This window comes from Phodopus roborovskii, unplaced genomic scaffold (genome assembly GCF_943737965.1).
Source record: "Phodopus roborovskii unplaced genomic scaffold, PHOROB, whole genome shotgun sequence".
NCBI classification, from domain to species: domain Eukaryota; kingdom Metazoa; phylum Chordata; class Mammalia; order Rodentia; family Cricetidae; genus Phodopus; species Phodopus roborovskii.
The window spans coordinates 13807821-13833982 of NW_026126547.1; the positions used below are offsets into that span (position 1 = coordinate 13807821).

Sequence of the window (26162 nt, forward strand, 5' to 3'; positions counted from 1 at the left end):
AGATGCTGACAACCTCTCAATGCTCAACCAAGTTGCCAAATCTGCTACAACTACGTGCTGTGTGAAGTACACAAGGACAGATGATGCTTAAACTTGTTTCATGTCCCACCTCCTGTCTTTTTTAAATGGAAATTAGTTTGTGACATCTCCCTGGTGCACACCACCCAGAGAAGGGTTCTCAGCCAGTGAACACGAGTGGCAATAGAGGGACAAAGAAACTCAGTTTCTGGTTCTTTTTCTGACTCTAGACACGGAGATACAGATGCATCTGGCATATGACATATCCCACACAAAGGACATCATGTGAGTAACTTTATGTCCTACTTTTGGACTCTTACTTCCATAGCTTTTATTCATTTTTGATTAGTATTTTACTCCCAGAGAAGTCTGCCTCAAGATCATCCAAGGAGACCACAAAGTCTTTCTTATATCCATGCTAGTTATATGCTTCTACAGTACCCTCTGGTTCTTATGTTGCATCATTCTGCAATCAGCCATTTCAGGATGCAAGTTCTCCACAAACAGGAGGGTAAAATGCTTGAAAGAAATCTTTATTTGTTTTTGTAGTTCTAGAATCTAGATAGTGATGGTCAAGGAGGAAGCACCTGATAATCGCTGCTTGACTAACATTCTAAGACACCAATTCAGTTTGTTCTTTGTTTTTTTTTTTTTTTTTTTTTTTTTTTTTTTTCCAGACAAGATTTTACTAGGTAACACTGGCTGACCTGGAAATATGTAGGTGTTGCAAGTCTTGAACTTGTACAACCTACTGCCTCTGCCTCATAAGAGTTGGGATTAAAGTTTGTGCCACCAGGTTTGCAAAAGAGCAGTTCTTAATTTTTACAGGTCATGATCTCCTCTGAGAATATGACAACACTGACAGTTTATGAAAAAATACACACATACATAAATCCAAGTGTTCTGGGGGCTCGTAATTCTCACAAAAAGCTCCCAAATTGAGGTAGTTAAGTGTAAACTTCTAATTTTGTCTTAAATACAAAATGGGGCAAGTGGATATTCAGTTGTTTAAAACTAAAGAAGCCCACACTCCCAAAAAAGAATCAATAAGATTCCCCCAAGGAATTTTAGGGCAGAAAGGGTAAGGGTATAGATTGTTTACTTTGCTTCACATTAAAAAATCCTCTCTGTGGTGATATATTTTTTGTGATCTAACAAATACAGCTTGCCTGAAGATCAGAGTGCAAAGCTAGCCACACTAGATAGCCACAGAAGCCAGGCAGTGATGGTACATACACATCTTTAAACCCAGCACTCAGGAGAGAGACAGACAGATCATGTCCACCCTGAGCTACATGAAATTGAGCCAATCTAAAAGAGAAACAGCCCACACAAAGGTGATCTCAGCACTTGGAATCCCATGCCTTTAATCCCAGCATTAGAGAAGAATATGAGGCGAAGGAGACAGGAGCTAGTGCAGTCAGAAGTTTGGTGGAGACAAATGCAGTCTGAGGACAGGATCGCCCTTTCAGTCTGAGCATTGGTAGAGGTGTGAACTTTCTAGTGGCTGGCCACTTTGCTTTTCTGATCTTCAGCTTTAATGCCAATATCTTCTCTGGTTTTTTATTACTAAAACCAATTAGATTTCATGCCACACCTCCCAGAAGATCTGCAGAACCATTTTATTTTTCAATTGTAACATAAACTTTACATGAGAGATACAATGGATGGCTGGACATGCTCCTTTGGAGATCAGAAACACAACTAGCTGACCCATAAGCCTGTGAGAACCAGATTGACTGGGGTAGGTAGTGAAAAAACTAGAGACCATATCTTAACAAGGTGGGAGGTAGTGTCCTCTGACCTGCACATGCGCACCATGATCTCAAGTGGTCTCTGCCTCTCCTTTCTTTTCTTCTCTCTCTCTCCCCCTTTCTCTGTCTCACATACACACACTGAAGATCTGTTGGGAGCATAAAGGTCCTTGCTCTCACAAATACACACTAAGGAAACCAGGAATGTTAAATATGTAGAGTTGTCTTTTCAAAGGGAGAAATGTAAAACCTGTTTTTCCACCAAGAATACTGGTAGTTAATAACCTGGTGATTTATGCTATCCGTAGGGCCAGGCCATACCAAGCTCCCATATGCAGGACCAGACTCAGCTAATAATCTAGGTGACCTTTGCATTATCTGTATGGCCAGGGACTCCCCCAACTAGGATCAGGGGTAGCTAAGAACCCAAATTACCTCTATACTATCTATATAACCAAGACTCCATCAGACCCTCCCCTAGGCCCTTAAGATAATATATACATGTAGCTTACCTCTAGAACCCACCTTTATGTATTTGAGAAGCATTTCCATGTAATTATTCCTCCTTGTACACAGGGATTGTGTTACAACAGAAAACCATTTTTCCAAATTGTAATGTACTTATTAAAGATACATATGACAAACTGCTCAGGATCAGATTCTAGAAGCCTGAACCAGCACCAGCTAACTTGTGTTATTGATCATTCAGTACATGGATGACATTCTCCTCTACCACTCATCTTAACAACACTTAAATGAATGCTTAACTTTCATGATCAATAAACTAAAAGAGCAAAATTGAAAATGTTAATTGAAAACACTCCTATCTTGTCCATCACTACTAATGATTTGAGTCCACTCTTAATTTTCTTTCTGGAGAACCTCAATTAACTTCTACAAGAAATGTAACACCTGAAGCTGGGCAGGTTATTAGCTTATTAAATAATGATAAAGTGATAGTTCATAAAATTAATCCCCTGCTTCTTTATCAATTACTTATCTTTCCTCATTACTTGCTGGAATTATATATCAACAAGATATTATAAAAGTGTGTGTGTGTGTGTGTATATATATATATATATATATATATATATATATATATATATATATCATAATTCTCCACAACAAACTGTAACTTACTTGTAAGAATTAAAGATTTAATAATGGTGGGAAGGACATGTCTTTAATAACTTACTGGTAAAGACCTACAGAAATCACTGCACCACTAATTAAAATGCAGGTTTATTTGCTCCACATTGGTAACAACTGACAGGTTGCATTAGAATGTTACTTGGGCTCTATAGATAATCATTGCTCAAAATATCCCCTTTTACAGTTTTTTAACAATACCTGGGGTGTTGTCTAAAATTACATCTAAAGTACTATAGAGATTGCTTTTAATGCTTTTACAGATGGCTCTTCAAAAGTCAGGGAACGTATGTTTTATATACAAATTCCACATGCTCCACAAAAAAACATGTACCCACCCCTGGTTGTACAGTTCAACAGTCTGAACTTGCTGTAATTAATCAGCTTTTACTAGATGTTTTTCAGCAACCAAATAGTTTACATATCACAGTAACCTATATTGCCTCCATTTTAACTATTCAACTGTGCAATTATAGCAAGACAGGAGCTACAGATGAGGTATATGTGTCTGTGTTTCAATGAAACTTCATAAACGATGGCAATACTCTAAACTATGTACAAAACAGATGCAAGCTAGCAAGATGGCTCAGTAGGTAGAGGTGCTTGCACATAGGCCCAACAACCTGGGTTCAACCTCCTGATCCCACAAGGTGGCAGAAGAGAGCTGTCCTCTCACCTCCATACACATGCACACGCATACACACAATACCAAAGGACCTTTGGATGACAGTGCTTATGTACACTACACACTTTGGATGGCAAATGTTTATGCACACTTTGAAGCTAGACTAACATTAACAATGGCACTCTAAGTGGTTGTTTTCCCATGGTCATTTCAATTTGGCCAGAAAGATAATGATTACCTGTACTTTAAAAGAAAAGACTGTTGACTATGTAGAAATTATATTTTGAAAGGAAAACTATATCTCTTATCATCTCTAAGATGTAAGAAGAATTTATTGGCGTTCAGGCAGGGAAGGATGGGTGAAGAACTATGTGAAAGAATACTTTGCAAACGTTGATAGCAAAACTACACGAGACAAAGAAGTGCAAATAATTTTTTACTTCTGAAACACAAAATCCTTGACATCATATCATAAGGGATTATGGGATTACAAGTGCATATCAAGACCAGGGCTTCTTTTGAAGGATATTTTTTAAGTGGAAACTTAAACTTTTATAGACACAAAGACAAAAGGCCATACAAAAGGCATCTCTTATTTTCTTTTCTATTTGTTCTTTTTTCACATTAACTGTGCATCTCCATCATGGCCTCTGGAAAGGAGTTAGCAGAATGCTGTTGGGAAGTGGGTGGGTAAAGTCCCAGGATGGACCTGATTTCCTTCTTCTCCACCCTCCAGTCCTCACTTTAAGAACACCCACTATATCTCATAACCTTTCAAAATAAAGAGATTTCTCCTCTAGCAAAGCAGACTCTTGAATCTTAAACAACAAAAGCAACAAACACATGTGCTTTCTTTCTTGTTCAAAGGGTTAAGTTCATCTAGGATGTAGAGTTAAGAAATTATGAAATCACAACTTTAGAACTAAATCTGTCAATGGACAGTTGAGGCTCTTTTTCCTTTTAAAATTATTTCAGTGAATTTTTTTTTGATAAAGGTAGGTATCTGTGAAACAAAATTAATATAAAAAATGTTCTCTACTTTTTGGCATAGGGAGGGGAGGTAAAGATGAGTTCTTAGAATGTTGCCCTAGTTTATCTGATGCTCAGGTACTTCTGCTCACTGTACACACGAGACTACAGGACAAGCTGTACACTACCAGCAAATCCTGCCACCTGGCAAACTGGCCTACCCCTCTGAGCTTCTAGAGCTGATTCATCCTGTTTTCAACCCTAGCATTACACTGGAACCCACCCCACCTGCAAGGGCTGGTGGGCGCTGCACAAAGGGGTCTACCACTCTGCCTGTCCTTGGCTGACATCAGGCTCTGCAGCCAGAGCACACCATACACTAGTCAATTCAGGTTATTCAGTTAGGAATAATTCTAAGGCAAAACTTTTAAGTATTAAAAGTGGCTAAATCTATCATTATGTTAGCTCTATTCCCAAATACTTTTAAAAACTAGATGAATCATGTTCTTTTTTTTTTTTTTTTTTTTTTTTTTTTTAAAAGATCATATACAGAAGCATTCTCTCCCATTTTCTTTGGGAAAGAAAATATTAATTTTGCCACCTAACAGCAAATAAATAAGTAAATAAATAATAAGTAAATAAATAAATGTGCTAGGGCCAAGTAAAACAAAGACCAAAATTAGGAACCCCACTCCACAACCAAAAAATTGACATTATAAAGAAGAGGAATTTTTAAAATCAATTTTATTACTATGTGTGTATACATGAACCATTACACAAGTGTAGAAGTCAGAGAACAACTTTCAGGGGTCATTCTCTCCTCCCACTGTGGGTTCCAGGAACTGAACTCAGGTATTTAGACTTGCAGGCAAGCACTGTTCCTCCTCCTACTAAATCACCTCACCAACTCATCAAGAGGAATTTTAACTTCAGTGTTAAAAATAAGAGAATACAATCCAGACAGCTAACAGAGATTTTGTTTATTTTGTTTTCTCTTTTTAAAGAAGCATGTAATTTATAAATCTAAAATTTCAAGAACTTCTCTACATGTAGGAATAAGACTATTATTCCTAAGTAGAAATTTATTTATGACTTTATCACTAGAAATAAAAAAATCTAAAAGTTGACTCTGTTAGCTTAAACTGCAATGGTTGGTTATATTAGCACACGTGGACCAGAAAAACTTGGTAAACAAAAACACTGGGACCAGACTTCACTTAGTTTACTCTGAATCACATTTCAAAACTGTTAGCAAGATTACAAACACATAAGAAATGTGTTAAAAATAGTTTATTTTTAAAAAAAAAAAAACCATCTCTACAAAATGCTTCAGGGTAGATTCTACTTTATCTATATTCTCTAAACAAAGCTTCACAACAACCTGGTATTATTCTCATTTTACATAAAACAAAGTAATAGAGCTCATATTAACATCTAATGCTACCTTTTACACCCTCTCAGTGGGGCTTTCTGCTAGGGGACAATGACAGGGGCAGGTATCAGCACTATGCCTCCAAAAAAACACACAGGACTTTGACAGTTAAAGAAAATAATACATGCAGAAATCTAGAAGTAAGACATGAAATGAAGGAAATGCTAGGCTGGTTAGCATAAGGTAGACAGACAGGGTTACAGAGATTAAAAGCATGGAGGGAGCTTTAAAATCTAGGTAAGTGCCTGCAGCACAATGCTGTAGGCAGAAAGAAACTAATGGTTTAGAAGGGAGGACAACACGAAATTCTTATGGTATGTTTTGTACTAAAGTAGATTGTAAACTAATGACAACATGTTAAAAAAAAAAATGGGATAGTGCTTTGGTGAAATTAGACTTTGAGAAGTCCTTCACAAAGCACTAACTGTTTTTTACCTTCACAATCCAGCATGAAGATCACAGATCATAGACTGAAAGCAAAGTATTTGCTGATATGGTCCTTTCTAAGTCCTCACAACCCAACATCCCAAATTACCTTGAATTTTCTTACACTTCATGTAAAACTTACCGAATCTTCTGGAGGTCTCTGAATTTTACCCCAGTCTACAGAAGGTCCCTTTTCTTGCAAAAATCTATGATATAGCTTCCGAAATCCATCAAGATCTTTTTTAGTGTGCTACGAAAATAGAAGCAATTATTATAAACAACAAAATGTTTAACATGTAGTAAAACTAGATACAGACTATACTTTAAATAACTTTAAGTGAAATCCTTACACTATTAGAATATAAAGTGGAATCAATTTTTAAGGTCTGTTTGAAACTAAAGTAGAAAAACTACAAGGAATTAGTTAAAGGATCCTTTAACATACAAGTCAAACTCTTCCCCATCCCCCACCACTCAGTTACCATGTAACCTGGACAATATTTGGTTCCTAGGAATTTCAACATGGTCCCTATTATATATCAATATCTTCCACTACTTCTGAGTGCAAATAAGTTGTCACCAAAAGAACAGAAAAGGAATAAAACATAACTAACCTCAAAACACTAAATACAAACTGAAATCGAAAATCAAAGATAATGTGATAACAGAAAAGTAAAGGCTTCTCAACTCTGGGAAACTCCTATGAGGGTTGTCACGGTAGCACAGTTCTGCTACACTTGGCTTTTGGAAAAAGGAATTAAGAGTACATGGTTGGCAGACTAACTCCTTATAGATCCAACTAAACACAGTAACCATTTCTCTACCCAATGATATTAAAACACAAAATAAAGTACAATTCTGTCCATACTCTTTTGGTGACTTAGGAAATTTCCTCAACTTGGAATAAAAAAAAAAAAAAAAAAAAGAGTAGTTTTACTACAAGCCAAAAAAAAAAAAAAAAAAGACCCTTGGCTGTTCTACAATGCTAACTTTCTGATGTTATAACCCATGCTTATTCCAAGCTGGAAAATCACCACTTGCAGCAACTGAGCATGCTGACACATAAAGCAAAAAAAAAAATTCTTACCTCATACTCATGTGAGGTTGCTGTTGTAAGTATTTTTTCTAATTCTTTCTTCACAGATAATTCTAGTTCTTGGAGAATGACTTCTTGGAACTGAGAAGCACCATCTTGAGACATAGCTTTACTAAGGTCTTAAATAAAAAAATATAAGGTCACTGATTAAAATCACTCAGCAACAAGAAGACTTAACGAATTTTGTTATTTTCAGATTAGTTAAGGTGAAGACTTGCTGGCCTTTGCTTTTTAACAAAATGGAAATATGCTAAAGAAAGTATGATGGCTATTCTTGGCTGTTGACATCTGGTTTAAGTAAAACCCAAATGGCTAGGTACACCTGTGATTTGCTTATTCACACCTACAATCTGGATCTTTTGAGGTAGGAAGACCCACCTTCAATCTCAGCAACACCTTCAACTGGCAGCAGAGGCCATAGGAGAAGGAAGCTTTTGCTCTTTGCTTGCTTGTTCTCGCCCTCACTGGCAAGTTCATTCTTTACTGACATCAGAACCCATTCCTTTGGGATTCCACATTATAATGAAGAGCAGCTGAGAGACATGCACTCTCGTGGACTAAACAATGACTGGATTCTCCAACTTTCTGTTAGCATACAGCCATGTTGAACTAGCTGGATCACAGCCTGTAAGCCAATCTCAATAAAGCATATCCAGTTAGTATTCAGGCATCCGTACTTGGGGTTCTGTCCTTGGGGTTCTGCCAGGATATGCCCTCAGCTGCAGCCACTAAGAGCACCACCTGCACACATTCACTACTTTCTTTTATAAAGGGGCCCTGCCCACCTCCCATTTCTCTCTCCCTCTCTGCTTCTGTCTCTCTGTCTCCCCCCCCCAACCAATCTCTCTCCCTCCACCTTTCTCTTCTACTGCTCCTGTCCCAAGATGCTGGTCTCCCCCTTTTCCCATTTCCTTTACCCTAGGGGGGGAAAAAAAAACCTCCACATTAGTTGTCTCATGGCATCTTTTTCTCTCATGTCACTTTTTAAAAATTACAACACACATTAAAATACATAATTAAATATATTATACATTAATATATTACTATATGAACCTCACATATTTATAGTATTTACAGTAGTACATGCAATATAGAATTAAATTATAACATACAGTTTACAAATATTATATATTATAGTTAAATATGTAGTTTTAGTATAATTAAATATTACACTTTATATATAACATCGATTTTCTATATATTCATTCTATCAGCTCTGCTCCTCTAGAGAACCCTTATATAGAAAGAAGCCTATAAAGACCGAGTACCAACAGTGTCAAAAGAAAAATAATGAAGAAAATCAAAACTCAAGTAAAGTTACAACTGATGATAGATTTACAAAAATCTACCTAAACAGATTCATATAAATAGAACTTATCTTGGTATTATAGCACAGCCAATGCTACCTATCATGCTAGTAGCCCATACACAGGATTTAATGGGAAGGCCTGTATAAAATCTGAACTACTGTTTCTTTTAAATTCTAGTTTTGTATTATTGCCAATAATTTTATTTTGTTGTTTCTACTTTTTTTCAGTTTCTTGTTATTTAAATAAAAAATAAAACAAATCTTTTTTTATTCATTTCACATACCAACCAGTTTCCTCTGCCTCCTCTCCTCCCATGCCCTTACCTTCCCATCCACCCACCTCCCCATGCATTCCTCCTCCATCTCCATCCAGAAAGGGACAGGCCCTCCATCGGCCTGCACAAAGCATGGCACATCAAGCTGAGGTAGTCCCAAGCCTCTCCCCCTATGCTGAGGTGGGCCCAGGCAATTCAGCATGGGGAACAGGCTACCAAAAGCCAGCCAAGAGCCAGGGAGAGGTCCTGCTCCCACCACCATAAGCCCCACCAAGAGACACTAAGAGAGCTACACCAAGAGAGCTACACAACTGTCACACACATGCAGAGGGGCCAGGTGTGTCCCATTCAGGCTCCCTGACTGTTAGTCCAGCATTCATGAGTTCCTGTGAGCCCAGGCCAGCTGTCTCTGTGGGTTTCCCCATCATGACCCCCCTGGCTGGTATAATTCCTCATCCCTTTCCTCCGCAAGACTTTCGGAGCTTGTCTGTGTATCTCTGCTTCTGCTTTCATCATTACTGGATTGAGACTCTCTGATGATGGCAACTAAGGGAAGTCACCAATCTGGTTACAGTAGATGGCCAATTCAGGCACCCTCTTCTCCACCACTGCTAAGAGTCTGGTGACAGCTTATGCTGGAGAGGATGCAGAGTAAGGGAACACTCCTCTGCTGCTGGTGGAAGTACAAACTTGTACAGACACTTTGAAAATCAGTATGGAGGTTTCTTAGAAAATTGGGAATCAATCTACCTCAAGGCCCAGCTATACCACTCTTGGGCATATACCCAAGGGATGTCCAATCATACCACAAGCACACTTGCTCAATTATGCTCATAGCATTATTTGTAATAGTTAGAACCTGGAAACAACATAGATAACCCTCAACTGAAAAATGGATAAAGAAAAATGTGGTACATTTACACATGGAGTACTACTCAGCTGGGGAGGGGGGTGGGAAGGGTGGGGTGGGGCATATGATCTCATGAAATTTGCACAAAAAATGGATGGAACTAGAAAAAAATTCATTTTGAGTGAGGTAACCCAGACCCAGAAAGATAAATATGGTATGTACTCACTCATATGTGGTTATCAGGAGTAAAAAATAGGATAACCAACCTACAATTCACAGCCCAGAGGGTCTAGAAAACAAGGAGAACCCAAAGAGGGATGCATGGATTTCCCCAAGAAGAGAAAGTAGAAGCAATCTCCTGGGTAAACTGGGGGTGGGGGCTGGGCAGATGGTGGGGTGGGAACTAAAGGGAGCTCCTTGGGCTGGCTAGGTGGGCTGGGTACAAGAGGCAGGCTGGAGGCAGGCTGGATGGGGAGCATAACAAAAGGGATGTCTTGATGCGGGGGAACAAGAACCCAAAAGGATGACCCCAACTAAGACTCCTAGCAATTGTTTCTACTTTTCTGTTTATAAGCAAATGTAAATAGCCCCAGACTAACTTTTTCTTTTTTTTTTATTATTAAGGCCAGGCAACGGTCTGGTCCACAGGGGTAACTTGGGACTTTTGAGGAGCCCTTGGCTCCTTTAATTTTTCCTTATCTATGTTATTTGCTGACTACGTGGTTTCCCTTGGAAGCATTGAAGACATTTTCCTTGTATTGACCCTCCTGTTTGTACAATGTACACTGGTTTTGAGTACAGTCTCTGAATCAACAGGACAGACATATTAGCAGAGCTGTAGGTGAGAAGTGTCCATCATTCCATGGAACTCAGATGTGCTGGGGGCAGGGGCTAAAATACTGGCTGCCCCTTTAGTCTGTATGTTTACATTAACATACATCTTCAAGTATGGTTAGTGAATACCTGGAAGGTCAGTTACCAAAGGCTGAAAAACAAACCTTTCTTTAAAATTGAGTTTTGTTAACAGAGCTTGGAAAAAAACATATTTTTGAAGTAAATCTGATTTAAGACTCAGTTTCTTAATTAGAAGCCTAACAGGCTTAGTATGATACATTAAATTTATTTTTGATAAACTTAAAGTTCTTTTTACATATATTATTTAAAGAAAGCTGAAAACAGCAGGGTAGTGGTGGCATATGCCTTTAATCACAGCACTTAGGAGGCAGAGGCAAGTGGATCTCTGTGAGTTTGAAGACAGCCAGGGCTACAAAGAGAAACCTTATCTAAAAAAAAAAAAAGAAAAGAAAAGAAATGAAAAGAGAAAGAAAGGAAGAAAGAAAGGAAAAAACTGTATGGCACTAACTAATTTTCTCATTTCTAATTTAGGAATAACAGAGCCTAGAAGACGGTAATCCAGATGAGGGGAGGGTAGCTGTCCAGGAGGAAAAGTTGAACCCTGGAGCAAAAGCCCCCATGCCTTAAGAGCTAGCTTATTTTCCAGCAATAGACTACTTACAGGATCAGGGCTGAGAGACACACATACACCCTAATAGCCAGATACACAGATCCTTTTAAAAATACCAGAGATTTTGTATTATCTGTAAGTTAGACTGTTGATCATATCATCTTTAGAGACATTCTTAATCTAAATCTGTACTTTTAAAGATATACTCTTAATATAAATAAAGCATAGGAGTTTTCTTTTTAAAGGCATGGAGAGTTAGCCTGATTGTTAAAGTTTTAAAAGTAGGCTGAGCAGGAACCAACAGATTGGTTTCTACTCCATCCTTCTTTCCTTTGTTTAAAGCTTAAATGGTACGACACTTGAAAAGCCTGTTTTTTGAAAGATGAGATCAAGAGTAGACAGACAATGGTTATAGTATCTTAATATTATGTAAAAAATTATCTTAAAATATATTATTAGTTATTAAAACTAAAAAATAGCCACCATTATCATATACAATGACAACGAGTAAGTTTATCTAGATGTTTTGAAAACTGTTGGCTATGTTAAGTTTTACTCAATTACTGTGGGAACTTCTGAGGGTAGACTAAGTTTTATGTTGTCTTAACATAAAATGACACACAATTACATGAAAACAAATATAAACACATATGACAAAACATTAACAAAGAAGTTTCTATCTCTGTCTTTGGAGTGAACAATTTGACTTGGGAAAATCTGTGAAACTGTCTTTTGTCAATCTGTCTTCAGTACCTTTACCCTTGGAAGGAGGTCATGCTAGAGTGTTTTTCCAGGTCTTATTCATGTAACACTGAGAAGGCAGGGCTCAACAGCAGCATCTGTGGAGCCTGAGGCTCTGTGTTAAAGGTTCTTAGGCTACTATAGTTACTTGGTTAACTTTAAGGCAAAATCTCTGGCCACTAAAAAAAGCATTAGACTTTGAGTAAGGAAAAGTTTTACTTTCGGGAAGGTAGCAGGAAGGCCTGTTAGGACACAAGGAGAAAAATCAGGATTTTGAAAGCCCCCATAAAACAAGTCAGAAAACCAAGTCAGAAAACAGACTTAAGATGTATCCTATATGTACCAGTGGACTAGTGATGTTTGGGGGCTCCCCGATGAAGCTTTCTAGTTTTTCTTGTGCTGTTAAGGTCTTTGGTTGAAAGGGGAACTTGAATTTTAATTGCCCCTGATAGATAGTCCAAGCAGTGTTTCTAGGAAGAGTGCTTTACAAGCAGAGGAATGGATAAAGTACAGGAATCTTTACTTCTAGTGTGTCTTATAGATCTTAGGTTTTTGTTTTTGTTTTGTTTTTGTTTTTGTTTTTGTTTTTTTTTTTTTTTTTTTTTTTTTTTTTTTGTATAGCCTCCAATGTTGGTAGAGTGGTAGTAGCCTGCACATTAGAGAACTTCTTTTGATTTCTACAAATATGTCTAGCTATAGGGTGGTATTGGAAGTTAAGCTTTTATACTTCAGCCAAAATTTTCCTTCACCAAACTTGTACTGAGTCCAGACAATATACTGTATATATTAGCTTTTTTCAAAATTTCATTTTTTTTTTTCATCTTTGATGTTGCATCATGGCATGTAATCCAAGAGACAATAAGTAGACACAAGTACCAGGACCTCTGGAGAAGAGAGAAACACTCCTCCATCCATTCTTAGAGTCCTCAAAGAAACCAGATTGTTAGTATAATGTCCCTTCAGGCTCCTGTCCCCACCCCAATTTCCTTGGAAGCAACTGAGCATAGCCCCAAAATGTTCAGAAACAGTAGTCTGTATTCCAGATATTTTAAGTCTTAATCATATCGAGCTGGAGTTTTACCTAAATGCCACACTGTCAGTTTCTGTCAGGATCATGTCACAAAAATACTGAAAAGTTATTCCCTTCCATGAGTATTTCTGAGTCATTTAAGGCAACTTAGCCTCTTTCCTAAAAAGCTGGGGCGGGGCAGGGCAGGGGGCAGGGAGAAAAAGAAGGAAGAGGAGAGGGGACACACAGATAGATAGATAGATAGATAGATAGATAGATAGATAGATAGATAGGCAGGCAAATAAATAATATCTAGACAGGTAGGTGGGTAGGCAGGTAGATAATAATGAGTTCAGAGACGAGGACTGCTATGTGAATAGCTTTGGCTTTTTTGTGTTAAATTGCCATTCAGTTATGTGTAGGTTCAGTGGTAGAGTACACATGTGTTTAGTATATCTGAAGATTCCCAGACTAAAAAAACCAACAAACAAACAAACTTCCCCACAACTTTGCTGGATGTGATGCTGTACTCCTTTAAGCTCAGAACTTGGGAGGCAGAGACAGATGGATCAGTGAGTTCAAGGCCAGGTTAGGAAACTAGTAAGACTGCCTCAATGACCCCTCCTGCCCCTAAATTGCCATTCCAGTTAAAAGTATAAAAAGGCTGGGTGGCCCTTTGGAACTAATCCTCAAGGGAAGTCTTTTTACTTGCAGAATTAAACCTATGTTTATATTCATGGAGATAGGACTGTCTTTAGTAAATGAGTAGGAAAAGTTTAAAGCTGTTTTGGTTTGATGAACCAGAAAAGTAAATAGATCACAGTGGTAGAAAAGTGGGGAACAAGTTAACTTGTTTGTTTGTTTGTTTTGTTGTTGCTGTTTTAATTTTTAAGATTTGGTATAAATTTTCTCCAAGAAAATATCTGAGATCAAATCAACAAGGAGTAAGAACTGGGAACCTAGATCCTGAGCTACTTTAGCCAGCAGAGATGAAGTTTGCAGACAAGCAAAGGACCCACACCTGGACTGAAAACCAACAACACATACTACTTAGTTCTAAAGTTACTTTTGTTGCTGAACACCAAAGCCCCAAAGTTTCCTGGGTAGCATGTTCTCACAATCCCAGAGATAACTTGAGTCAGATAGGACTAAGATTCTTGCCCAACAGGCTGTTCTTGTTTCATTTCTATTCCTTTAGTAAATAGCTTAGCAAAGAGCAACCTCGAAGGGAGAAAGGGTTTATGTTAGTTTACAATTCCAGATTACAGTTCATTACTGCAGAGAAATCAAGGAGAAAGAAACTAAAGCAGTTAGTCATAAACATCCCAATCAAAAGCAAAGAGAAATAAGAAATTCTACCAAATCCACTTCTCCTAACAGTTGACAAATAATTTGGAAAAAACTCCAAATAAGAAGGAAGAAAAAAGGCATGTATTTAAAAACATGAACTATTTTGATCTGTACCACAGATCAGTTTGAACAGATCCTGAAATAACTATGCAATGATTCTTAAACAAAAAATTTTGTCAGACTTAGAAGTTATTTACTGACTGCAATTTTTTACCTGAAGTTAAATATGATAGCTACACACCCCCCCAAAAAAAAACAGTGAATGAAACATTTAATTTATACTCTAGGCAAATGCCAACATGAGCTAAAAATAAGTGTAAATGCAAAGTTTAAATATAACGAAGTGGCTATTTGAGATTTAGCTAAATGAAGGAAATTAAAAAAATTTTAAAGGTTCCCTCTCTACAACAACCTACCAATTAACTTACTAGGTTTAAGGTGAAAATACACAGAATCTATCATGTCAGTATCCTCCCAAGGAGGAAAGGCTGGCAGAAAGATATCCTTAGATATCTATCAACTTTAGTAGGTCCAACCTTCAGACATATCCTCAAAAAATACCAAACACAGATTCAAATCTGAATTATAAAAAACATTCCTTGGACTTCCCCAATTCTTTGATAAGTACTAGGTATACAGAAGGAACAACTGGTATTTTTTCTATCCTGGTATATATTCCTTCAAATATAATCAGCTCCCAAAAGAAAGAACATGGTAACAAACTCATTACCCTCTTCTACCCCATTCTGCTGTAGTTTCCCTTAATCATTAAATGTTTTTAAGGGGTAAAGATGGGCTCTAAGAAGAACACAGAAATAGCTGAATATACTGGCACACACCTGAAACCACAACACTCAAAAGGCTAGGCAGGAAGAGAATAAGTTTGAAGCCAGCTTGAATTTTACAGTAAGATCTTGTTAAAAAATTAAATGAAAAGGATGGAAGGATAGTTGGTTCAGCAAAAGCAGTGATCTTTCATGCTTCAGTGTAGACTAGAAGGCACCGAGCTAAAATTCAGTTAGTTACTTATTCATCCCAATTTTTTTAAAGGAAGGTATGAAATTTCTGAAAAATAAAGTACAGACTGCAGAACTTTTTTTCTAGGACTTAACATTCTCAAGTTAACATTTCTGACAATGGCAACTATGTTTTCAAGGGAAGGTCAATGAAAGAATCCCTGGAATAATGCAAAATTTCCAATGTCATAAAAATGGTTTCTTCCCTTCCTACCTCCTATCAAAGAGAATTTATCCTCCACTACTTCATTACCATAGTCATGTCATAAGTCAAAACATTACCATTATTTCATTACCATAGTCTTAAGTCAAAACATTTTTGAAGATGAGAAAGCAACTAATCTACACTTCTATTCTCCTCACTTTCTGCATAAGGGATCTGAAGTTGAAATACATGACGTCCATAAGGCCTACACAGAGGACTACAAATCAAGGTTTGGTTGGTTGGTTTTTGTCCTGAGCTCCATCCAACCACAGCAAATCAACACATTCTATTCATTTTCCTCTAGTCTGGCTTTCTTTAAATTTTGGAATAAAAATCCTTAAATATCACTCTCCTCCAAAGTCTATCTATCCAACCAACAGAATCACTCCACATCACACAAAACTGGGCTTACTAGAACTTGCTAGAATGATTTGGCTGGTTTAATTATACCTTAGTAAATATCACACAGACCAAGCAGTAATTGTTTTCCTCAGCCCCACTTCCTGCTATAATCTAGTTCTTCCTTATTCACAGAACTAAAATTTCAACATTATGGACTTTTTACTATCCAAGTGCAGGAGAAGGCAGTTGGGGTGGGGGTGGGGGTAGAGATGACATTACAGGACATTCAGAAAACCCAGAAAAAAGCAGAAGGTAGAAGGCATGGGCAACAAAAGAGAACCATCCCTAGTCAACCTCACCACTTATCCTTTCATCTCACCACAAATACAATCAACTATCTATTGTTTTTGTTGTTGTTGTTGTTTTTGTTTTTTGACAGGGTCTCTCTACATGGTTCTGACTGTTCTGAAACTTACTATGTAGACCAGGCTGGCCTAGAACTCAGAGATTCACCCACCTGTTCCTCCTAAGTATTCAAATTAAAGGGCTTAAACAACAACAAAACAACAAATATAAGACTCCCAAAATGTAATCATAACTGGAAATAACAATGAATGAGGTCCAAGTATATACTGATTAGACATACCAATTCAAGCTAACCAGATTCTTCTGTCCTTCAATCCGTTGTGAAAACACTTCCTAACAAAACTCCTCTCTGGACTCCACTACCCTAGAGTATCTGACATCTTGGCTTACCTTTGTGATAATGTCCCAGTTTCTACAACTGGCTCCTCCTTTCTCCTACCAAGTTCCCTAAAGACTGTCTCCAGACCATTTTCTTTTCATTTATTTCCTTGCCAATCTCACTACTGGTAACAGTTTTCACACAGCTCGCATGCACAAGTTGTAGGTGGGAGGTCAGAAGACAATTTACAGAACCTGATTCTCTCCTACTGTGTGGGTCCTCACTTGGTGTCAAACACCTTTACCCACTGAGCCATCCCCTCTTAGGATCTTCTTATTGGTCTCTTTTACATATGCATCTCTCATCTAAGTCCTACCACCACCAGCTCCAGACTTACTATCTATCAATTCTTTATACTGGATTCTCAGGGAACCTCAAACTCAACTTCCTACCCTTTCTGCCCCCCCCCCCCCCATTAACATTTTCTTAACTCATACAGGCTACAGCCCACGTCACAAGGTTGGCTCCTCCCTCCTTTGCCCCCACATTACCTTCAATCCAGGAATAAAACTGCTTATTTACATCACAATTCCATTCTCTTTTTATCAAAACTACCTTAATTTTACCAGCATTTCACTCTTCTGTTCAGGACAATGGTCTTCTAACCAATCTACCACTCTTGTGATGCCAAGAGGTATGAATAGATTCCCATAGCTGCACTATCTCTTCCTTATTTGGTGGAATATTCAATGATTCAATGAATACTCTAGTAAATACAAATTCATTATCCAGGAATTTCTTTTCTTACAATTTAAAAAGAGATGTTTAAATATTTATTTTATCTTATGTATATGAGTATCTTACTTGCATGTGTGCACAAGCCTGATGCCTCCAGAGGCAAGAAGAGGGCATCAAATTCCCTGGAACTGGAGTTCCAGATGGTAACTCCACCATGTAAGCCAACCATCATGTGAGCGCTGGGACCTAAGCATGGGTCCTTGCAAGAGCAACAAGTGTTCTTAACTCTTGAGCTATCAGGAACATGATCCAAGTATATCTTAATCCCAGACTGACGTACCTTTTAAAAATGCTCATAGCTAATAAGAGTACTACAAAGTGACAAAGACTACAATTTCCTACTCTGTGATTTCTAGAGCAGTTCTTCTAAAACTTTAATTTGCATATAAATAACCTGGAGAGCTAATTAAAACACTGATTCCTGGGCAAATTCCCAAGTGTGCTGACTCAAAAGTTTTTGGGTTGGAAGAATATGCATTTCTAATAAGCAAACACTGCCAGTATTGCTTTGATAATATTTCATTTATTTTAATGTTTTCTGCAGCCATGCTTCTGGTTCTTCTTATCACCTAGTCTATACCTCAAGGGCATGTTTCCGAGATGGCAACAGGCCCAGATTGGTCTAACTTCTTACAGTTAATTAGTTTAGGCATGAAATATAATTCTGACTAGTGACACATTATTTTATAAGTTGACAAAGGATTTTATAGAAATGTGTTCCTCCCCAGGTGGTGGTGGTGCATGGCTTTTATCCCAGCACTTGGGGCAGATGCAGGCTGATCTCTTGAGTTCAAGATCAGCCTGATCTACAGAGTGAGAGTTCCAGGACAGCCCTGGCTGTTACACAAAAGACTATCTTAAAAAACAAGGCAGAGAAAGAGAGAGAGAGACAGAGAAGAGAGAGAGGAGAGAGGTATTCCACACTAACAGAGAAAGAGAGGGAGAGAAAAGATCCACATGGATGTTTAATAAATGCTTGGGGTGAGACCTTGTTCCTATTAGGCAAGTGTTCTACGCTTGGGCTGCATTCCCAGCCAATAAATGGTTGTGACAACAAAAATAGAAAGGATATAAGACTTTACAACAAGATTAAGAGACTATTCAAGAGTTTATAATCATGCATTGCTCTCTTTATATAAAAACTGGCAGGATACATAAAATAGACTTCTCATTAAAATCAACCTTGCTTTCATAAAATAAAGTCCACTTCTTTTGGTAGTGCTGGTGATTGAAGTCAGTGCTTCAGACATACGAATCAAGGGTTATGCTACACAATTAACAACATCTCCAATCTAGAAAAGTTCTTAAAATCTCAATTAAAGAATAAAATATTACTTGTGAAAAACATTCAGAGTACCTTTGTTAAGTAGTATCACTTTATTTTTAGACTTAGTAGCTGAGAAGAAAGTCATGCCAAGGGGAAGCAGTGAACATAAAGTCACCAAGGGCCAAAAAATTACCTGGGAGCTCTGTTCTGTATCTTAACATAAATACACTTTGATACAATTTTAAGCCTGGAAAAGCCTTTAAGGTCAGTTAGTCTTTACCCTAAGGATACAGAAATGAGCCCAGAGAAGATGATTTTCCTAAGTGGTACCCACATTCTGTTGCCTGGCACCCTGTTTGCTTCTCTTTTAACTGACAGTTACATTAAAACTCCACTCATAGTTACATTTACATGGTCTATTACTCCAGATCCATGCTACCAAATCAATACGAACCAGAGACCCAATGTCTGTCATATGATGTTATTAGGTGATAGTAAAACTAAACATTAAAGCATTACCTTGTTGTGTCTTATGCTCTTACATTTTTCCTTAAATATTGTTTCCCGGGCAATGAAAACAAAAATTAGGTAATCTATAGTTTATTACCAAGGCTAATATTTTAAGCATTTGTACAAATTAGCCTAAGACACTGCATATATTTTTATAACTTTTTCTGTATGCATGGAGTTTTATAAGTCTAAGCAAAACTACAACACAAATAAAATATTGTATCAGCTTTCGCCAAAGCAGCAACTCTGATTGCTTTTCAGATTACTGTGGTCAAGGAGAAAGAAGAGCTGTCTCAAAAAGCTGCTCCCCAAACAGTATTTTTACAATATAGTAAAAAGTAGAGTAAGCATAACATGACTATTTCAAGTCCATGAAAACAATGAATGTGCCTGCATTGTTTTTTAAGATACAAGTAAAACCACAAAGGAATAGAAAAGTCTTGATTTACATAAGAAAAACCAACAAAAATATCTAGGAATGTTTAAGGAAAATAAAACATTTTATTGTTTAAGCTAAGTAAGACAGCATAGCTTGTTTCTCCCTAATTCTCAGAACAATCTTTAATTGTCAAAATGGCCGAGGGGACACAATTGATTTCTTTTGGCCATGACTGAGAAAAATAAACAATGAAAACTATTGGCAGAGAACTGGAGCCTTAGACAATTACTTCACAACAAACTAAAGGAGATGCTGGCATCACCAATCAAGAGAACTGGGAAATGGTTTTTAAATGCAACATTATTACAGTTTGTACACAAATGTTGCTCAATCAAAACACAAAGTTTAATTTTTTTGAGATGATTTAACAGAGTCCAATTTCCAAAAAATTTAGTGAGTTATTAATAGAAAAATCTATGTCTGATAGAATTTTAGAGATCTAAGAAATACTGCTTCAATTAATAGTAACTATGCCTGGGACAATCTATAAAAGACAAAAAAATGTTCACAATTCAAACACTGTTTCTCCAAGTTCAAACAGAATATTTTAGAAAAGAAATTGTAGGTTGTTTTAAAAGGGCCACCGTCTTTAGAAAACCTCCAGTTTCTAAAGAATCCCACACTGTCAAAGGGCTCAAATCAGCCATCTTTCTTTACACATTTAAATCTGAGTACCTCCACACACACATAGTCTAACATTGTTTGAATTTACTCCAATGGCATATATGCACAAGCAAAACCACCCTTTTCTCTATAGAGTTAAGGAGAGTGATTTAGTAATTACTTTGTTGTCACTACTACTGACTTAATTCATACCATAATCCTACTTCGTAAAAAATACCTTAATTATTTCAATGGTAAGCAAGAGGTTTTAGGACCTGAGAAGAAGCCAAAGCTGACCTTGACAATCAAGCCACCCTTATACTCATCTGAGACCCTTAAGTTATAATTAGTTCAAGTAATCTTAGTATCTGACCACCTGCCATCTACCAAATAGGAATTACCAAGTCAAAAATTCCCAGCAAATGGGAATGATGACAGGCCACAAATATTTTTTAAGCAATAAAAAATGTATTTATATGGCTGTCCCTGAAATATAATACTTAAAAATTTTAAGAATAAAGGATATTTTTACACAGCTTAGATAGATAACGGCATACTCAATAGTTGTGAAAGTACTTCTAGAATTACAGTATTAAGCATCTAACCTAGCCTTAGCTGGCTGGCAGTCTCTTCACCATTTATAAGTTTCCAAACATTTAGTGAGACAGTTCTCAGAACTTTTTGTTTGTTGGTTTTGGTTTTTCAAGACAGGGTTTCTCTGTTTAGCCCTAGCTGTCCTGGAATTCACTTTGTAGACCAGGCTAGCCTTGAACTCACAGAGATCTGCCTGCCTCTGCCTCCTGAATGCTAGGACTATAGACGTGCACCACTACCTCCCAGAACTTTTTAAAAGGAAAACTTCAAATGGCATCTGCTGACAAATTACCTCCAAGTGTGACAGGCAGGAAAGAGGTAGTGTCCATAGAAAAGTGGAGGCCCTGCAATAATCCCAGCAACAGAGAAAGCCGATAGACAACAGTTTCACAGGTAGGCAAGAGAATATAGCAGCTTGATAGTACGCTCCCGGCTCTAAAAGCATCACCCCGACAAAGTACCGACTCGCTCCTGAAGAAAACAGACTTAAGGTAACATGCAAAGAAACTTCGGCCTTTATTGCCAGTAATGACACATGGAGAACTCACCTCTCTAAATAGTATTAAGTGTTTTTATTAACTGAAAACTTCCCACTAACTTATTGTCTAAGTAGCTGAGAAGATAGTTCTCTTAATAAAAAGTAGTGCTTCGATTTGAAGTCCAGCCAAGTGTAGCACCCCTATGTTTCGTTACCACCAAAAATGTACATCCTCAATGAATAGTTCATAATACGAAGATCTACTGGACCCCAAGTTTGTACCTTAAGGGAAATCCAATATAGTGCAATGCATACCATGAGAATTCAAGTAAAAAAAAATGTTAACTAAACTTTAAAATGTAACTTGTATATACCACCATGCTATCCAAGCTTTACCCTGCCCTGCCCTACCCTCCCCTTCATCCCCTATACAGGGTTAGTAATTTTCTTTTAAATATACCAACTTTCAGGTATTCTGACCAGAATATTAAATCTGGAATATGAAAACCAGAACTGTCTATTTATACTTCTGTTGCTGGCATGTCAGGTAAGTATGCTATCTGAAAGGCCATAATTATTTTATTAGTTACTGGCCACAGTATTTGCCTAGCTCAGTCACTTAATATAACACCCTATTTCAACTTCTCAATAACCCCAAGGCATAAGCACTAACACCTAGTGGAGGAGGTAGGGACAGAAGACTGAATCCATGCCTCACCCATGCTGATTACTAAACTATATTCCCAATTCTCATTTCTGTTGTTGTTGTTGTTGTTGTTGTTTTGGGCTCCCACCCCCACCTGAAGATAGGGTTTCTCTGTGTATCAGCCCTGGCTGTCCTATAACTTGCCGTTTCTGCCTCCTGAGTACTAGGATTTAAAGTGTGTGCCACCAACATCAAAATTTTACCAGGTAAAATCTAAGGTTCAGAAAAGTGTCTACAATCCCCTTTCAGCAATAGGAAACAAGTCTAAGGCCATCTTTCTCAGCATTTAGGCAATTAAGGTATGTCATAAAAAACTAAGCCAAAAGCACAGAATAAGCTAACCTATTTTAAAAGCATATGGAACATTTTAAATTGTGGGCATTTGCCGCTTGTGGTAAATTCTTTTGGAACATCTGCTTTCAAGAAACTGTATTTCCCCCAGGGATATATTATCTTTGTCAACAGGAAGTAGTAGTCTACTTGAAGAATAGGCCATTCTTCGATTTTTTTAAAAATTTATTTATTTGTATTTCATGTGCATTTTTGTTTGCTTACATGTATGTCTGAGGGTTCCAGGTCTCCTGGAACTGGAGTTATAGGCAGTTGTGAGCTGCCATGAGGGTGCTGGGAATTGAATCTGGGTCCAGCACTTCTAACCTCTGAGCAATCTCTCCAGCCCCATAAAATTTTTAATGTAAGAAGCAACAAAAGATTCTGGAAAGGACGGGAGTTTTAAACAACTCATGAATTTGAGGGCTTCTCACCAGCTCATCTTTGGACAAGATACAACTTTCATTAGCTGCAAAGTCATGAAAAACAATACCTCCTACGGCTCTTCAGAAGCTTAAATGAGACAATATATGAAAAGAGTTACATCCTAACATTTGTTAACACTTTTCTTATGAAACAGCATAAACAGAGTACCAGTGAGTATAACGAAACATCAGTAACTTCTGGGAGGAGGGGATCAAAGAACTGAATAGCTTTAAAAAAAAAAAAAAAAAAATGAAAACCAGAATTTTCCAACTATTATGCTTGAAAATCAATGTGTGTAGACAACTCTGAAATTAGCCAATTAGTTCTTTCATTTGTAACAACAGCCAAAGTAAACACAAAGGTTTCATACTTAAAGTACAAAAATTATGCAATGATAAAAAGCATGATTGAGTTAAGAAAAACATTTAGAGTATCATCTGCTTGTGTAAAAGGAAAACTACTACTCCAAGTAAAGGTGGCTAGCAAATAAAGCAAATGTGGCCACTTGGGTTTCATCATGGAAATAAGAATCAGAACTGAGTTTATGATTTAGTTAATACAACTATGTTAATTTCTTCATTTAATGGTGCAACTTCTTGAAAATGTACAAGTATTTCAAAATAAAAGGCTTTTAAAAAGTGGATAAAAAAGTGAAATGACAGACGTCAACAGCCACTTAGGTATACTTGATTTAGAAATCTGAATAGCAAAAACTGTAAAAGTGCATCAACTTTGTAAGCTATCCTAAAAATACTAACTACATGGAATATCTTGAGTCTAATACTTTTTAAATTCCCAAGACAAGAAATTTGTTTGCTTTTCTCTAGTGTATTACTACAAAATATTGGCTTTATGGTACTTACAAGACCAATAAACTTCTAGGTAATCTCTCTCTTCTTAATCTTATTAAGACATTTGTTAAATCAGAACATAAAGAAGCATCTCTAAAATATAAAGCATAATGTGAACTTCAAAGCATAATGACAAAATGACTTTCTGAGCTCAGTGCTACAGTCAGGCGGGCATAAGGGTCCCATCTGTTCCCATAATAATGCAGAGAGTCAGATTCTTTAAATCTATTATACAAAATTAGGAAGAGTTAATAAAGTGAGGCATTTTCATTCCCAGGGTCAAATGATGGGCATCACTAGCATAACTTTAAAAAAAAAAAGTGCATCTATCATTACTGAGAATCACATATTAAGTGGTCGAGAACTTAACTAGCTGTGTAACTGTGTTAAGCAAGATGGCTGAAGCTTTCACACACCAGGGTCTGGAAGGAAAAGAGTTGCTGTAGAGTTAGTGACAGAAGTTTAAGGCAGCACCAGCTGAATTGTGTATACCACATACTTAAACCCGCATTGCTACAGCGGGCTAAAGCCCTTTCTTTACACACATACAGATTTGAGATGCTAATTTTAAAATTAAAAGAAATCATAATCTTTCTATAGTTCAAAGAAAAGAAAAGGCAAACAGCACTGCAGCAAAGTCGTTTCTCTGACTGAAATGACCTCCAGTAACTATGAACTACTCCCGATTTCGCAACATATGAATCTGAGACTCAATCCACGTACACAGACAGTACAAGTGAAGAACAGTATAGTCTCCTCAGTAGTCTTGGCAAACCCATCTTGCCTGCCCCAAGCTCTCTGGGTTTCCTTTTCCCATAAAGATAACTTATCATCGACCACAAGAAGGGAACAATAATTAATCAGCAGTCAAAATCTGTTTTAATTATTACCGTCACTATCACGTAGTCAAAATACCATTAAAACTGATTTTATGATGGCAGAACTAACCCCTGCAGGGCACAGGGGCATAAATATACGTATATGAAACGCCAACCCAGAAAGTAGCACAAAGCAGTTCAGGTATCAATTTAACCAAAAAGGTTTGGCAAACGTTATCCCAAGGGACCATTTCCAGTTCCAAATTGCCCACTAATCTGGAGACTACCAGTACCCACATTCGGACGAAGCAGCCAAGAGATAAGAACTAAAATGTCTTACCTTGCACAAATCTCGACATTTTCGGGTTATATTAAAAATAATCTGGTTTATAATTTTCAATTTCTCGGAGTTGCGTTATAAGGAAGGTCCCTCTTCCTATCCAGCAACAACCGATGTGTTCTTTCTCCTCCGATGGTTAGCTACTTAAGTATTCGTACAAAACGATCAAAAACTGGCCTTTAAAAAATCCAGAAGACGGAAAGTTGGTGTGACCGAGTCAGCTTGGAAACTCCTGGCTACTCTGCGATCGCGACACCAACGGGGACCCGACTGGAGACTCCGGAAAAAGTAAAGCCACACCAACTTAAATTTAAATTTCATCAATGAAGAGGCGGACCTAGAGCGGCGTTCTCGCCCCCCCCCCCCCACTCCACGCCCTCTAGGGCAGGACTGCCGCAGGCCCCCGGCCGCACCCCGCCGGCCCTCGCCAGCCGCCGTCCAGCCGCGAGCCTCGGGCGCCTGGCGCCGCTCGGGAGGCGGGGAGGCCGGCGCAGGGGCAGCGCAACCTTCCCTCCAGCCCATAAATAGCCCGGATTCCTCACTCCGGCAGACAGCTGGCCGCGGCCTCCGGGGCCCGGGCCCCCACACGCAGCGGCTCGCCACCCGGGCCCGGGGAGGGGCGGGGAGGGGCCGGGAGGGGCGGGCGGCGGGGCCCAGCTCTCCCTCCCCCGAGGAGCGGCTCCGGGACCCCCGGGGAGGCCAGGCCCTTCCCGACACACCCTCGGCCTCCCGCCCCTCACTCCTCCCGCCCCACGCTCGGCCTCCGCCACGCCTTTCCAGGCAGGACCCCACGCGGAGGTCGCCACTGGCCCGGCCCGCCTCTCAGGCGACACCCACCTTCCTCTCCCTCCGGCGGCTGGGAAGTTGGGGGCCCGGGATCGAGTCTCGCAGGCTGCGCGAGTGCGGCCGCGGCGGCCTCCTCTCGGCTCCCGTCACACGCGAACACCTGGAGCCCGGCACCAGCGCCCGCAGCCCGCGCTCACCCGGCCGCCCGCCGCCTCCCGGCTCCGGGGCCCCCAGTCTCTCCGCACTCCCCTCCCCCTCCAGCCCGAGCCGCCACCGCCTCCCTCCCCCCCATGCGGAAATGTCCGTACCGTTCCGAGCGACGGGCGCGGCCGCCAGTCCGGAGCCGAGGTTTGCTCAGGGCCTGGCCAATGAGACGCGCGGAGGTGGCAGGGGGCGGGGCGTTCGCGGCACGAGGGAGGCGGGCGCGGAGGCGAAGGCGGGAATCCCTCGCGTGCGAGCTGCCCCGGAGGCGCCGCGCGGCCGGGCAAGCCTCCTCAGCG

The 26162-nt window shown here is 38.9% G+C and overlaps 1 protein-coding gene across 2 annotated transcripts in view; it reads right to left on the reverse strand.

Annotated features, from left to right (window-relative positions):
* The window catches only part of Ugp2 (UDP-glucose pyrophosphorylase 2), a 47755-nt gene extending 21924 nt beyond the window's left edge, over positions 1–25831 (reverse strand). The window contains exons 1-3 of one of the 2 annotated variants that reach the window (XM_051200658.1): positions 25714–25831; positions 7461–7588; positions 6516–6623 (exon numbers count right to left, since the gene is read on the reverse strand). In XM_051200658.1, coding sequence (XP_051056615.1) covers positions 6516–6623; positions 7461–7574 — 222 coding nt within the window. In that variant the 5' untranslated portion in view covers positions 7575–7588; positions 25714–25831. Of the gene's footprint in view, positions 1–6515; positions 6624–7460; positions 7589–24876; positions 25122–25713 lie in introns of those variants that run through there. The other variant, XM_051200657.1, reaches the window with a different exon arrangement.
* Between the last annotated feature and the right edge of the window lie 331 nt (positions 25832–26162).